The 16,404-nt window shown below is 41.5% G+C and overlaps 1 protein-coding gene across 2 annotated transcripts in view; it reads left to right on the forward strand.

Moving 5' to 3' along the window:
* Positions 1 to 16,197, forward strand: part of fn1a (fibronectin 1a) — a 54,076-nt gene extending 37,879 nt beyond the window's left edge. For both annotated transcript variants that reach the window (XM_080412765.1, XM_080412766.1), the window contains exons 33-49: positions 1,137 to 1,250; positions 2,143 to 2,412; positions 3,113 to 3,324; positions 5,260 to 5,347; positions 5,546 to 5,728; positions 6,263 to 6,352; positions 6,475 to 6,666; positions 7,242 to 7,331; positions 8,636 to 8,741; positions 9,232 to 9,451; positions 10,000 to 10,179; positions 10,727 to 10,865; positions 11,322 to 11,489; positions 13,087 to 13,212; positions 13,419 to 13,525; positions 13,705 to 13,824; positions 14,331 to 16,197. In XM_080412765.1, coding sequence (XP_080268891.1) covers positions 1,137 to 1,250; positions 2,143 to 2,412; positions 3,113 to 3,324; positions 5,260 to 5,347; positions 5,546 to 5,728; positions 6,263 to 6,352; positions 6,475 to 6,666; positions 7,242 to 7,331; positions 8,636 to 8,741; positions 9,232 to 9,451; positions 10,000 to 10,179; positions 10,727 to 10,865; positions 11,322 to 11,489; positions 13,087 to 13,212; positions 13,419 to 13,525; positions 13,705 to 13,824; positions 14,331 to 14,399 — 2,474 coding nt within the window. In that variant the 3' untranslated portion in view covers positions 14,400 to 16,197. The remainder of the gene's footprint in view (positions 1 to 1,136; positions 1,251 to 2,142; positions 2,413 to 3,112; positions 3,325 to 5,259; positions 5,348 to 5,545; positions 5,729 to 6,262; positions 6,353 to 6,474; positions 6,667 to 7,241; positions 7,332 to 8,635; positions 8,742 to 9,231; positions 9,452 to 9,999; positions 10,180 to 10,726; positions 10,866 to 11,321; positions 11,490 to 13,086; positions 13,213 to 13,418; positions 13,526 to 13,704; positions 13,825 to 14,330) is intronic.
* Positions 16,198 to 16,404: the final 207 nt, after the last annotated feature.

Raw genomic sequence — 16,404 nt, forward strand, 5'->3', positions numbered from 1 at the left:
TCCAGGTCTTAATGGGTTAATCCCAACGTCTCCGGTTCGAGTCTAGCTAGAGAAATGCATTGCATGTCATTCTGCCCTCTGCTTCCTGTTTCTCTCTACACTGTCCTACTGTATCTAAAAAAATACATTTAACAATACATTTTAAAATGGCTAGAATTTACTTTTACAATGAAATTTTTGGGGGGACTGTCTATCTGGTGTTTAACCCATTAAAACCGGGGAGGCATCTGTGTAACCACGTCTTTAAACCATTATTTTATACTTTGGCTATTCAAAAATAGCAGATATACAATCTCATGTGCCGCACTATGAGCTTTTAGATCTGCTATTTTAAAAAAATCTTTGCAAATCTTTGAATATATATATTTTTAAAGCAAACATTTTTAACTGAAATCTTTGCTTCTGGGGGTCCCTGGAACAAAACATTTTCAGATGGGGGTCGGCGGCCAAATACATATAATTTTGGAGGTACTTGATATGAAAAAGTTTTAAGAACCACTGATATAGCAACATAGGTTTTTCAGAAAACCGTTAGGATTTAGAAGACATTTTGTAGAATCGGAACCTCAGGCCTTTAAAGGTATCATGACATTCATTTTCGCTTTTTTTATTTTCAATGTTTTATTTGGGGTTTTATGACCTCAATTACACCCAAAAAACCTGAACTTAAAACATTCAGTGGATTTTCTGTGGTCTGGGGTTTTCTGAATAATTAGGCTGAAAAGTAATCTGAGCTTGGCCCTTCGACAGTGAGGTCACTGTCGAATAATCCCGCCCACTCTCCTCCTCGCCCCTCCCCTCCCCTATCCTTTCCTTTGGGGGGGGGCGGAGCAGAGGCGATGATTGACAGGCAAAATCCCTCACCAGCGACACCCGCAGGCAAAGATTTCTTTTTTCATTGCAGTTGAAAAGGCTTTAGAAATGTGAGAGAAAAACACCTGCCATTGATCACTGGAATGGAATTTTCACTTAAAACTTTTTGTACACTTTTGAAGGACCAGGACAAAGACTTTGAATGTGGTGTAAAAGTGAATGTCATTAAACCTTTAAGTAGTTCAGCCTGACTCTTTTAAAACCTCTGTTTCACTCTCTTTCTGTGCCTCCGTTTCTCTTCCCACATCCCTGCTGGTTTCCAGATCAGACAGAGATGACGTTCTCAGGCCTGATGCCGACTATGGAATACATCCTGAGCGTCTATGCTCTGGGTCAAGATGGAGAGAGCCCGCCACTGGTGGAGACTGCTGTGACAAGTAAGGGTTTTACATGTACAGTACACGAGTATGCTGGGTAGATCAGGTCTGTTCGGCTGGTCTCTTCAATCTGTCTTTACATAGTACCCTCATAATAATCATCACTCCTATGCAGTGGTGGAAAGTAACCAAGTACATTTACTCAAGTACTGTACTTAAGTAAAATTTTTAGGTATTTGTACTTTACTTGAGTATTTCCAATTTCCAATACTTTTACTTCTACTCCACTACATCTCAGAGGCAAATAATGTACTTTTACTCCACTACATTTATTTGAAAACTTTAGTTACTAGTTACTTTGCAGATATAAATTATTATATAATGAAACATACATTAACCACTTTAACCCTATTTTATACCTAGGCTATTTGAAAATAGCCGATCTACAAGCTCACAACGCGTCGCGATGCGACGCGTTGTGAGCTTGTAGATCTGCTATTTTCAAATATTTAGTACTTTTACTTTTGGTACTTTAAGTACATTTTGATGCCAATACTTTTGTACTTTTACTCAAGTAAGTTTTTAATTCTGGACTTTTACTTGTAACAGAGTATTTTTATTTTGCAGTATTGGTACTTTTACTTAAGTAAAGTATTTGAGTACTTTTTCCACCACTGCTCTATGTCTTATGTTTTGTTGATGTGTAGTCATGGTTTATTGATTATCCTTGTGAATTTTATGTTTAATTTTATGTTTTGGATAATTGGATAATAATTTGTCTTGATTATCAAATCCTGTCATTTGGGACGGTCTAATCATATTGGTTGATTTTGGTAGTCTTATGATATTGTTTGATTATCCTTTTTTCTCTGTGTAAAATGGTAACGGATAAATGGGTTCTACTAAAGCGCTTGTAAAATTCAATTCTCTATCTCTCTCTCCCTCTCTGCAGCTGTAGACCGGCCCAAGGACCTGACCTTCTCCGACATAGACTCCACCTCGCTGAGGATCACGTGGGACAGCCCAGAGGGAGTGGTGACGGCGTACCGCGTGCTGTACCACAGCCCCGAGGAGGGCGAGAGAGAGCTGCTTCCCTCCCCCAGAGGAGAGGCAGAGTCGGCCACCATCTACGGCCTGCGACCCGGAACCGAATACACGGTGAAGGTCATCGCCCTGCACGACCACACGGCCAGCGCGCCGGTGGTTGGAACCCAGGCCACAGGTATGGGAAGAGTGGCGTATCGCTCCTACTGCGTTGACAGTGGGTCTGGGGCAGTGGTGGAAAAAGTACTCAAATTCTGTACTTAAGTAAAAGTACCAATACTGCAATATAAAAATACTCTGTTACAAGTAAAAATCCAAAATTTAAAATCTACTTGAGTAAAAGTACAAAAGTATTGGCATCAAAATGTACTTAATGTACCAAAAGTAAAAGTACTAAATATTTGAAAATAGCCGATCTACAAGCTCACAACGCGTCGCGATGCGACGCGTTGTGAGCTTGTAGATCTGCTATTTTCAAATAGCCTCTGTATAAAATAGGGCTAAAGTGGTTAATGTATGTTTCATTATATCATAGTTTATATCTGAAAAGTAACTAGTAACTAAAGTTTTCAAGTAAATGTAGTGGAGTAAAAGTACAATATTTGCCTCTGAGATGTAGTGGAGTAGAAGTAAAAGTATTGGAAATTGGAAATACTCAAGTAAAGTACAAATACCTCAAAATTGTACTTAAGTACAGTACTTGAGTACATGTACTTAGTTACTTTCCACCACTGGTCTGGGGTCCTTGAGGGGGTTCCAGGGGGGGTCACCAGCTAAATGATTTGATAGTTTGAGTGTATACTCTTAAGAGTTAAAGCAGCAGCAAGTTTCTCTCCCTCTCTAAACACCCCGCTCTTCCTTCTCTCTCCATTTCTTAGCCATCCCTCCCCCCATCAATCTGCAGTTCTCCCAGGTTGGCCCCACCTCCTTCAGCATAAGCTGGGTCGTGTCGGGCCAGGCCAACCGCCTGACGGGGCTGACGGGGCTCACAGGTTACCGCGTGGTGGTGAACCCCAAGAGCAAGACGGGCCCCACCAAGGAGATCAACCTGGCCCCGGACACTAGACAGGCCCTCATCCCAGGACTCATGGTTAGTGTGGGTGTGTGTGTGTGTGTGTGTGTGTGTGTGTGTGTGTGTGTGTGTGTATGTGTGTGTGTGTGTGTGTGTGTGTGTGTGTTTCAAATAGCCTAGGTATATAGGGCTAAAGTGGTTAATGTATGTTTTATAATGTAATATATTTATATCTGCAAAGTAACTAGTAACTTAAGTTTTCAAATAATTGTAGTGGAGTAAAAGTACAATATTTGCCTCTGAGATGTAGTGGAGTAGAAGTAAAAGTATAGACATTTGGAAATACTCCGGTGAAGTAAAAAGTACCTCAAAATTGTACTTAAGTACAGTACTTGAGTAAATGGACTTAGTTACTTTACACCACTGGTAAGCGATATTGAACAGTGAGCTGTACTGACGCTCACGCCGATGGGGTGCATTTCTCATTAATGACTGGCTTGTTGTTCATTATCCCTCCTTATTACACAGCTACATAATGAATAAATCAATAATCTGACACAAATTGTAACAACAAAATTATTTTTGATTTAAGAATGCGCAACACGGCCCATTCTGGACGTGCTGATGCAATATAAATCAAGATTCTGTCACTGCATTGCCTATTTTTTGCCTTAAAGGTTACAAAAGTTAAACTACTGTCTAGCTGTAAAATGACATTGTGTGTTTATTTGCTTAGCCGAAATGTCGGATACGGCAAAAGCCAAGCACCGGTTGGTCTAGGTCCAGGACTATAGCAACAGTTTGTTCTTCATAGCAATGGTCTGCTATCAAGAAATAACAGACCTCTGAATGTCGTGATTGACCAAATCAGAATTGAGCATTCAGCCAAGCCGTATTAAAATATTTTAACACTAGTGTGTCTCTCAAACTACCATTTTGCCAGATCATGTATTGTTCCTTCTAACAGTGGGAAACGAGAACATATGGGATTCTCAAAAAACGCTTTCCAAGGATCGGAGCTAGAGTGCAATAGTTGTGTCGCAAGAATACTGTAAAAATAAAATGGAATACGTGCTGACATGTGTAATTGGAGCTGAACCAGGTCATAAATCCTATACTGTATATCCACCCTAACAAGACAGATCTGGAAAGGTGAAGAACAGGCCATGTTAAACGCCCTAATGCTAGACTAAAGTCAGGCCATATGCTATAAGAATTGGGTGAAAACACACACACACGCACACAAGGTAAGGAGGTGACATGTGACAGTCCCAGACTCCAGACTTTTCCCCATTTAGTCATAGGAAAAATATTTGGATCTGGAATAATCCTCAGATACATTTATCCTGCTGAAGGGTTCAGACTGCCGTTTTATAGCACAGCTCAGCTTTAACACACACACACACACACACACACACACACACACACACACACACACACACACACACACACACACACACACACACACACACACACACACACACACACACACACACACACACACACACACACACACACACACACACACACACACACACACACACACACACACACACACACACACACACACTCTTGGGACAGACATGGCTGCACACATGTATGTGTACAAAGGTACATATGAACATGCAGGCAGAAGTACGTAGAGGCCTGAGAGTACAGTGTGTGTGTGTGTGTGTGTGTGTGTGTGTGTGTGTGTCTGTGTGTGTGTGTGTGTGTGTGTGTGTGTGTGTGTGTGTACGCAGCCTGTGTATGTTGGCAGTCTCCCCGCCCACCGAAGCCACAGGCCACCGCCTTGCCCTGTCATCTTCACATGGTTTATGCATCAAAGACACACACAGGCACACAGAGAGCACTTTGGAGACTGCCAAAATCACGACTGTCCACTCCGTAAAAATCATGAGTGCCAATGTATCGCTTGAGTGTTAAAATAGACGACTAATAGATGACTTTGCAGTGGAGGTAGAAAGTCCTATTTAAAGTTTCTATCTCTTTTCTCCTTCCCTCTCATTCCAGGTTGCCACCACCTACGAGGTTCATGTTTATGCTCTGAAGGACTCGCTGACCAGCAGGCCGCTCCAGGGAGAGGTCACCACCCTGGACAGTATGTCATTTCAGCCTGACCTAATTGTTACCAATGCCTTCTGTTTTCATGCGACTGTGAAGAGATTTCCATTACGTACACACAGATCTGCAAGCTGATCTACAAGCCACTCTTGTGTGTGACTTCTCTGCCTGTCTTTTTCTTTCTTTCTTTCTTTCTTTCTTTCACTCAATCCGTCCTCCTCTGTTCTCCCCCCAGCTATCAGCCCCCCTCGTCGCGTACGCATCTCCGACGTTAAGGATTCCACCATCACTCTGACATGGCGCTCCAAGACAGAGGCCATATCCGGCTTCCTGATTGAAGCCACGCCCACAACGTCTACAGGCCTCACCCCCATTCAGAGAAACATCAGCCCAGAAACGCGCTCTTTCACAATTACAGGTATATATACACATGTCAGTGTATTTGCTTGCGTACTATTGTCACGTTACAAACCAAACTTTTTTTTACTGTTATTATCTGGTATCACAGTCGTTCCAGGCTTTCATACAGTTTGACCGGACATGCATGCATATTGTTTAATACTCATTTAGCGGTCAGGACCAGGTAGCAAATGTCACTACCTTCACTTGCCGTCATCATCGTATTTACAACTCTAACCTCAGGCCCACCCCTTGGTTGTGACAGCCATGCACAATAGCCAGTTAGGTGGTTGGATGTGTCTGTAAGACTGAATAACAAAATACATTCTCCATATGTATTTTCTTCTGCACACTAATACTCTACTGCAAAATGTGTGCATACAGGAAACACACACACACACACACACACACACACACACACACACACACACACACACACACACACACACACACACACACACACACACACACACACACACACACACACACACACACACACACACACACACACACACACACACACATCTCTAACGCGTCTGTTTCTTTTGTTCAGGTCTGCATCCAAGCACCACCTATAAAATCAACATCTACACTCTGAATGGGAACGGACGCAGTTCGCCCTTCACCCTCACCGCCACCACAGGTACCGCCTCCACACAGTGCTCTCAACTACAACAGTATTCTTCACTCGTAAACTTGACCACAATCAGTGGAAACGTTCATACAGTATGTATAACTTTTCTTGTCCGTCTGTGTCTCTTCCAGCCAAGCCAGCAGTGATCCCGGCCACCAACATCCGTTTCACTTCCCTGACCCCCAACAGCATCTCCTTCACCTGGGAACCATCTCGTAGCACGGGGGTCACCGGTTACTACGTCACCTATGAGGAAGCCAGAGGCATACCCAGAGAGCTCACCCCCAGGCCCCAAGCAGGCCAGAGCTACGCTGTTGTCAACGGTGAGGGTTGATTATACATGGACACGTGTGTGGATTAATGAAAAAGTGTCACGCAGATGCACAAGGAGGTCATGTTTTAAGGGGTGGCAGTGGCCACCTGGGAATTGGAAGGTCCCCGGTTCGATCCTCCTTCAGGCCTTGTGTCGAGGTCCCTGAGCAAAACACTGAACCATAGCCAGTGTAGAAGTCCCCTCTCCTGTCCTGTCCTTTGTAGTGCTGCACGATTTTCCAGTCAACTCTTCTGGGGCATGAAGTCATATTCCAGCAGTAGCATGGAAAAAAGTGTGGATATATACTATGTACACTCAGGCTCATAAAAAACACATACACACATAAACACCTTCACACCCACATGGGTGCGCTACAGTATATGTTCATAAAGAGGGACACATATACACACATACCCACAAATACTATGCAGTGACACGTTTTTTTGTTTAGTTTTTTGTATTATTGTATTTGTATTGACATAGTGCTTCTGTATTTTTCATTTTTGACTTTTCAATTCCCAAGTCAGAACCTGTGCAGCAGCTGGGCCTCATTTTAATGTGTAAATATGTTTGTTTGGTTTGTAGGTCTGAAACCAGGAACTGAGTATGTCATTAAGATTGTCGCCCTGCAGAATATGCTGAGGAGCACAGCTCTGGTGGGCAAGGCCAGAACTCGTAAGTACATCCTCGAATCACCTGATGATATAGGCCTGTCTATTTCACTGCTTCAATTGAATCAAATCGGCATATCATTTTGGAAAAAAAATACATGTCATACGAATCCATTGAAAACGAACTTCAATTTTGTATTTCTTTTTTAAAGGACAATACTTTAACGGGGCACTAAAAATAACACAATGAATACCAAATCAAGATGAAACAGTAGCACCTATCGAGCTTGAGGATGCCATTCAAAGTAATTGGGCGGCCGCGTCCATAGACCATATTCACACGGCGGCCATATTGCCATTAAGTCAATGAAATGCCACCCCAGTTGCCACCCCAGTTGCCACAGCAACGCAATGTTAAATTCAACGCAATGTTAAATTCCGAGTTCAAGACATCTTGTTGTGTCTGTCTACCTTAACGTGTCAACTTGTCATGTTGCATGTTATGTACTGGATATGCACTGTGTATTTTTCAAATTCAATAGTACAATATTGATTAATCTGGCTATTAAGCTAATGCTTCTGCAGGCCATGACTGTGAGCTTAGCTTTTCTTCCCCGTCTTGAAGTTCTGCCCGAATAGCTACCTGGATTAAAAACTGCAATAATTGTTTTTAATAGTTACATTTACAGGAAGAGCAATTGAATCATATTACCAATTTACTATAATCAAATTTTACTCATTCAATGTAACAATGCATGCACGTCTCAATTTACTTATAGGCCTATGCACTGGGTAGAAAGTACATTTGGAAGTCTGTGTAAATGTAGTCAGAAAAAGCAATTGTAGCGCTGTGCTGCGCCCTGCTGGCTTCTATCTGTAACTGCACCCCCTAAAATAGGGTGTAAATGTAGTCAGAAAAAGCAATTTTAGCGCTGTGCTGTGCCCTGCTGGCTTCTATCTGTAAATGCACTCCCTAAATTAGGGTGTGATAACTCCTTGACACTGATTGATGGTCACCTGTACTTTGGTGGTTGAGAAATACGGTACCTGTTTTTAATCTGTACAAAATTAATAAGACTCCCACAAACACGGGTCAGACATCAGCTGTCTCACGCCAAACCTGAACCATAATAACTAGTGGAGTAAATTGCAAATTATGCTCATATCAGTGTCTGTGGGCAAATACACCTCAAGTATGGGTCCACCAGATGTCTCTTTTATACTTGAAAAAATCTAAAACAAAAAAGTGGCATTCTACTAACAAACTGGTGTTACTCAAAATGCAATCCAGTGGATCCATACTTCCATACTGCTTTGCTCTGCCTTGCTCCTAACAGTCCGCCCACCTTTTGTCTCTCCTCCAATCAGAGACAACTCCAGATGTATTGATCCCTGAGCTGCCCCAGCTTCCTGTCCCCCACAGACCCGGGATCCTGTCCCACCTGGATGTCCCAGAAACCTTCAATGACAAGACGTAAGAACAGACTCATATCTGTTAGAATTATATTCTATTGTGCAACCTAGCCAATCTACAAGCTCGTTGGGATCTTGATTTATACCTAATCAATCGTACAATGGAGTATAATTCAGGGTATCAATGAATACTTCACCCCATTATGACCTTTTCTTTCTATCAGTTACTCACTCTTAATTTTAGTTTTTATTGCGTTCCTTCACGATGAATGAAGAATCCAAAAATGAAGATAATTAAGACAATAGGAGTTCAACAAACAATGGCAAAGCTATATCCAAAGTAATTTTATAAAATGTAATATTTATCTTACGATTATACTGTGAGTCAGTAGGCTATAAGTCATTTTGGGGTTGAAGTATTCCTTTAAGCCGTGCCGTCCTGTTGGCTCAAAAAAAAAGAAAAATCTGGTCTTTCTACACCTCTCTCTCTCTCTCTCACTCTCTCTGCTTTTCTCTCAACCTTACATTGTCTTCATTCTTTCTCTTCCCAGTTTCAACTCCAACCACGTTCACTTAGCTGGAACCGGTGGCCAGAGCCAGCCTGGCCAGCAAGGCCAGCACATCTACACAGAGTACCAGAATCTGGGTCCCAACAATGGCCTTAATGTGCCTGGTACCGGTCATAGGGAAGGACAGAGACCCACGGTCGGACAGCCGCTGATCTACATCCCTGTGCCAGGCCCTGATGGAAACAGAGTACCCGTAGTCAGGGTGAGTGAGACGGAGCTTGTTAGCATTATGCTGGATTATAAGTGTTTAAATTTAAATGTTAAATGGGCAGCATTTCTATAGCGCCTATCTCCAAAGTGCTTTACAATGTGCCATACATTCACCCATTCAACACTGGCAGAGACAGCGATGCCAGCCACCAACCTGCTAATTGGGCACAGTTAGGGCTTCGGTGTCTTGCTCAAGGACACTTTGACACGGAGCCAGGAAGAGTTGGGGATCTAACCACTACTCAACCTCATGAGCACTGCCCCCCCCCCCCATAACATCAAGCTTCAAAGTAAAACATAAAAATAAATAATATATTTCACATATTATGTATGTTTCTACAATTATATTTTGAGTAGTGGAATATTTTTTTCTCTGCATATAAATATATTTTATGATTTGTGTCTGTGTTAATGTGTCGTAAATATTGACATTTTATATTGCACTGACGGAGCGTTATGTTTAAGGTTTCAACTTATACTATTTTTGTCATATCCTTGTCCAGCACTGTTGTCTTATCTTTGGTCTGTTTGGTCCAACAGGTGAGCGACGGTCCGCTGCCTGGCCTCGGCGGCATGGCGTTTGGTTTCCCTGACAACGAGACAGAGTTGCCCCAGGAAGCAAAGACTCTGACAACCCTCTCCTGGCAGCCCATCCCCCACAGCACCGAGTATGTGGTGTCCTGCAACCCTATCACACACCTGGAGGAGAAGACCTTCCAGGTACTTGACACACACGCCCGCACACTTGTATTCACTAGGGCTGCAACTATCGATTATCTTAGTGTTTTATATACAGTATCGATGTAAAAAAATTGTAATACCCTTTTTATAATCGACAAAAATTGTTAGTCTGATTAACTTTTAATCCTCGTTTTATTACAGTACAACGATGTTGTGCAGGAAATAGCTAAAATAGCCGTTTTACGAGCTCAAGCTCACAACGTGTCTCAACATGATGGATTGTGAACTTCTAGGACAGCTATTTTTTAAAGTCGATTATTTTATTAAAATCGATTCCATTTGTTCGATGAGCCCCTGCTGGACAAACATCAATATAATTCACATGAGGACACGTGCATAATCACACACAACTGGGAGCACATGGACACACACACACACACACACACACACACACACACACACACACACACACACACACACACACACACACACACACACACACACACACACACACACACACACACACACACACACACACACACACACACACACACACACACTAATGTCTTTGTCTCTCCTCATGTAGATGCGTCTTCCTGGAACATCCACCAGTGCAACACTGATTGGCCTGATCTCTGGGGCGTCCTATAATGTCATAGTGGAGGCCATGAGGGGCGAGGCTAAAGAGAAGGTTCTGGAAGAAGTCATAACCGTGGGCAATGCCGGTACAGTATTCTGACAAACACACTGTGTCCTAGTAATGTTTCTTTTTTTCTCCAGGATATTACATAATGTGAGCATAAAACTTTATGCGAGCACATTCCGGGGAATTGTAAGACATAATACAGGAATATAATATTTTGTTATGCATTATATGCGACATACCTTGTTTGTTTGTATTTAGGACTGCGATGACTCGGGCTGATTACTAAAACCAATTGAATGATATTCATTCCTATACTGCAAGTGCATTACAGTAATTGGTTTAATGTAGTTATAAATAATGAATATAGTAACTGTATTTGTAGGAATTGTGGTGAAAGTTCTAAGCAAACTGCTAGTTGTTGCATTAATAAGGATGAATTTGTTCGTTCTCTCACAGCATTAGCAGAAATAAGTCAGAAAAATCTGAAAAAACTAAACACATCTGATCGTTCTTTTTTTCTCTTCCATCCTCGTAGTTCCAGGTGACCTCCCCATCGCCAACACCCGTGACGTGTGTTACGACACGTTCACACACACCTACCACGAGGTGGGCTCCGAGTGGGAGCGTATGTCTGAGACCGGCTTCAAGTTGTGGTGTCGTTGCCTGGGACTGGGCAGCGGCCATTTTAGATGTGATTCATCCAGTGAGTGGCTTATTAACCCCATCCCAGCATGCTTTGCAAACAACCGACCAAGTGAATTAGAGCTCTTTATGGATTCGATTCGATTTATTTAGGGATTTATAATTTATAATATAATAGATAGTGTGAAATGTATGAATATTATTACGTACATCATAAATAATGTCTCTCACGGAGGAACGGTTTTCAAGCTCTAATGTGGGATGGGCCGGGAATCAAATCACACAGGCTCTTCACTCCATTATATTCTCAGTTAGATAAAAGGTCTTCATAATAAATTAATTGATTGCAAAGCAAAATGATAGAACATAAAATGACAGATTCTATTCCATCGCTATGTAAGCAATATCACATGAGAGGGGCGCTATTGTACTTTAAATCAGTACAGCTGTGACTTCTGTCATAACTAATCGCAGACAATTAGTCATTTAGAGATTAATCTGTATGTTCTCAAAAGTTATTTCCATATTTGTGATGCAAAGTTTGATACAACGTAACTAAGATATATGATGATCGACTCGGTTATTAGAACATTGAATGACTATAGAGGTAAAAGTTCCATTGCTGTCATACTCTATAACAGCACTCTATGAAAGCCTCTTGTCCAATCAAATTACTTGGTCGGGACTTATTGTTGTAAAATCTGGCATGGACAGCCTTGAAATGCTATACAGTATATGCAAATGTATATATTTCATATACTGTATGTATTTCATATATATATATATATATATATATATATATATATATATATATATATACGGTCTGTCCATGCTAGCCCCATCTGCTATGTTTCTAAACAGTAAAAACATGTCAGTAACAGGGGAAAAACGCCAGCTTAGCAAATCGCTACTCAGTCTCAGTTATTTGTATTGTCCGTCCTTGTGATTAACTTGACGATACCAAAAACTGAGACCGCCACTTGCTGCAGTGCAAATGTCATGAGTTCACAGCAATCCAATGAACTGTGTGTTTGTGTGTGTGTATGTGTTTGTGTGCCTCAGACACTAGATGAATCTATTCAAATGGAACAACCTGCCTTCACAGCGGAATTGATAAAACGTGGAGTGTTAATACAACTCGCACGAAACACGAAAGAGTCAAACAAAATGTTGCCACTCTCAAGTTAAAACCCATTAAAACCAGGAAAGCATCTGTGTCATTTTAGATTTTTTGCGTTGGCTATTCTCAGATAGCAAAGCAAATGTGCAAGCTCACATTCTGTCACTTTGTGTCCCATGCTGCGAGCTTGTACATCTGCTATTTTTGAACATTTTTGAAAAATCTTGAAATCTTGAGTGTGAGAACTACAGGTTTAGGAGGCATTTGTAGAATCGGCCTCAGGTCTTCATGGGTTAAATGAACACTCCAGATTGTGTAAGAACTTTCATTTCTGGATTAGGAATAATACGATCCCCCCCATGTTCAAATTATTTCCATTAACCATCAACCCCTCTCCTTTCTCTGCTCTACCGTTTCCATCTCCCTTTGTTGTCCTCCTACCCCACCTCTCCTTTCTCCCTCATACAATCCTCTCCATCTCCCTTTGTTTTCCTCCTACCCCACCTCTCCTTTCTTCCTCATGTAATCCTCTCTCCAGAGTGGTGTCATGACAACGGCAAAAACTACCGCATCGGCGAGAAGTGGGATCGCCACGCTGAGAATGGCCACATGATGAGCTGCACCTGCCTGGGCAACGGCAAGGGAGAGTTCAAATGTGAACCGCGTAAGTAACAGACCCGACCGACCCTTGAGAGCATTACAAATGTGTCTGTAAACTCTCAAGAAGTTAAATTAAGTCTTGAGGATTTTACTGTGTACTAAATACATACAGCTACAAGTTGATGCGGGTGCACACAATTGTTAACTCAGAAACCCAAAGTTTTAATAAATGAAATGTAACGGTATTTTGTTGATGTGCGTTTCCTCCAGATGAATCGACATGTTATGATGATGGGAAGATGTACCAGATAGGAAATCAATGGCAGAAAGAATACCTGGGAGCCATCTGTACTTGTACCTGCTATGGAGGACAACAGGTGTGTGTGTGTGTGTGTGTGTGTGTGTGTGTGCGCGGCTGCGCGCGCGTGCGTGCGGGCATGTGTGTGTGTGTGTGTGTGGCCACGCATGCTTGTCCATGTATATGCGTACATTCTACCATATGTGTGTGTGTGTGTGTGTGTGTGTGTACAATAACGTTTCTTCATCCCTGCTTCAGGGCTGGCGTTGTGAGAACTGCAGGAGGCCGGGAGGACCGACCGAGGTGGACGTTGACCTCCTTCAACCCGTACGCTCAGATGTCTACGACATCTACAGACAGAACGCCTTGAGCAAGCTGGTCAGTGACTCCTTTCTCCTTTCTACACAACAGGATTATGTTCCTGTCTGGGTATTAATCACCGAAACTTGTGTTGATAAGACTGTTGGCAGACCTTGTGGCAAATACATAAAAGTGAACATCCAGGGGTCAAATACTGCTATCATACCAAACAAATGGCAGTTTCAAATATGCTTTTGAATGAGCAAGTTTTACTTCCCATTCACTGCTTAAAACCCACCCATAACTAATAACCCATGAGATTCGTAGGCATGACAATGTGTGGTTTAAGCCGTGTGTATGCTTAGTTGCGCACCGGTGTCGAACACAGCACAACGTTGTGGGCTTGTAGATCTGCTATTTTCAGTGTATGACACATGTGTGCAACTATGTGTAACTCAGTCTTAAGGCAATTTACTTTACTGAAGATGAACTTACTGAAGCGTCTGGCATGTGCATTCCCTCAGCAGATGTTCATAACTAAAAGAATGTTCCCCCCTCCATTGTCTCTCTGCTTGCACCTGCAGAACATCCAGTGTCCTATTGAATGCCTGAGACCAGAGCTGCTTGCTGATGGGCACAACACCTCAGAGTAGAGAGGAACGGAAGAGGAGGAAAAACTAGGAGGATGGAGACAGATATGAGACCCCAGAGTCTCGCCACGGAGTCGAGATGATACTCTCCTCCGCTTTTACACAAGACTTTTCTTTTCCTGTGCCTTAAGAGACTTTTCCCTCGATGAACTTTGTCGCAATAAAGGCCTTCTCCGTGCCTCCCAGTGCCTTGAAAAAACGCCCAGCTTTGCCTTCTCCCAAGATCCACCCTGCTTATCCACGTTGACCCTCTGCAGACCCTAAAGCAAGCGTTTTAATCAACTGTATACAGTCTTTACTGTTACCCTGCAATAAGGATTTCCTAAATGCAATTTATTTTAGAAATAATTGTATGTATTGTGTTGTTCGTCCAGTCTACCAGAGCACCATTTTCTGCTGCTTCGACACCTCAAACGTTCCTTCCGAACCACTGGCCAATATCGTTTCACAGTTACATTTTAACATGTTTTATTTGTATATAAACTCAACTCGTTCCATGACCATTCTCATTGTATTTTTATTTTTTTACCAACACTAGAATATACACAGTTCAAAGACACTATTCCTTGACTCTGTTCTTCATGGCCTACAATGTGGCATCACTTTATTATTCATTATTATTACAGACATCTTTTTTTTAGAGCGGGAAGAGCCAGTGAACAAATGACCATGTCCTTGGTCAAAGTTATGGCATTTCCATATAAGTTGTGGAGTCTTGCTCTGAATTCCACATAATATTCCAATAACATTCCATGGCATGCTGTACTTGCGTTGTTTTCTTTGTCATCAAAGGCATTTCAACCATGAAAGAAAGTTGTATTCTAAATTAGGGCTGCAACTATCAATTATTTTCTTAGTGATTATTCTATTGATTATTTTTTGATTAATTGAATAATCCTGAAGCACATTTTTATATGAATATCAACTAATCGACGCGAAGAAATATATAGATTTTTTTATAATCGGCTAAATTGATTAGTCTGATTAACCACTTAAGCCCTATTTTATACTTCGTCACACAACGGTGTCACACAAAATTACCCATAAAAGCCCATCTACAAGCTCACAACGTGTCAAGATGTGACGCGTTGTGAGCTTGTAGAACAAATTAGATATAGACCCTGAAATGTCCCTTCGGTTCTATGTCATGGTCTGAATATTAAAAAAATTACATTCAGTTGCTGCCATTTCTGTGCGAGTTATTGAGGATATAAACTTTGTCTAAAAAAGACTAACACTGCTGTGCCCAATTTATACTTGGTTGTGTACCGTGTCGCGCATCGAACATAGCAGCTCACAATGCGTCGCGCTGTGACACGTTCTGAGCTTGTAGATCGGCTGTTTTTGATGTGCGTCACCGAGGGACACATCCCAGGAATCATGTGTTCAAATGGTGGTCTGCACACACATCTGATTGTGCCAACTCTATTGAATGCCACTTGAGAATGTTTGTAGTTACGAGTCAGTTGTAGCACATACTGTTATGACTATTCCATAGGTGATGATAAACAAAAATCCACTTTTTACCTGTCTTTTTTGAAAGACATGGAAAATATGTCGTTTTCAGATTATATGCATACAGGTTTCATAAATGTGTGTTCGTAATGTTTAGGGAAAAAAAACTTTTTTTAATTCATATTTTTTTATTTATCCCTTTTATCCAAACTTTTTGTTTGAATGCTACTTTGGGGTGTACACTTTGTTTGTTTGTTTATTTGTTTTTTATATTGTTGGTGCCAAAGTCTGAACTACTGTGGACAGTTCTTTTTAATAAATTTGGACAAAATCCAAGTCAATGTGATTATTGTTCAATAAGTTTTTGTTATTATTGAAGATGTATGGATGTTTCTGTTATTATCATCTTCCTCACCAGATTAGTAAATGTAACTAAAATGTTTTGTTTTTGAGTCAAGCATGTTACACTTCAATTGGAAAGGAACAGTATTCTCATGAAATATATCACATTTTGATGATTCAAATTATGGGATATCACAATACAACTAGCCTA

The sequence above is a fragment of the Gymnoscopelus braueri genome, assembly GCF_963280865.1.
Source record: "Gymnoscopelus braueri genome assembly, chromosome: 18".
In the NCBI taxonomy this organism is placed as follows: domain Eukaryota; kingdom Metazoa; phylum Chordata; class Actinopteri; order Myctophiformes; family Myctophidae; genus Gymnoscopelus; species Gymnoscopelus braueri.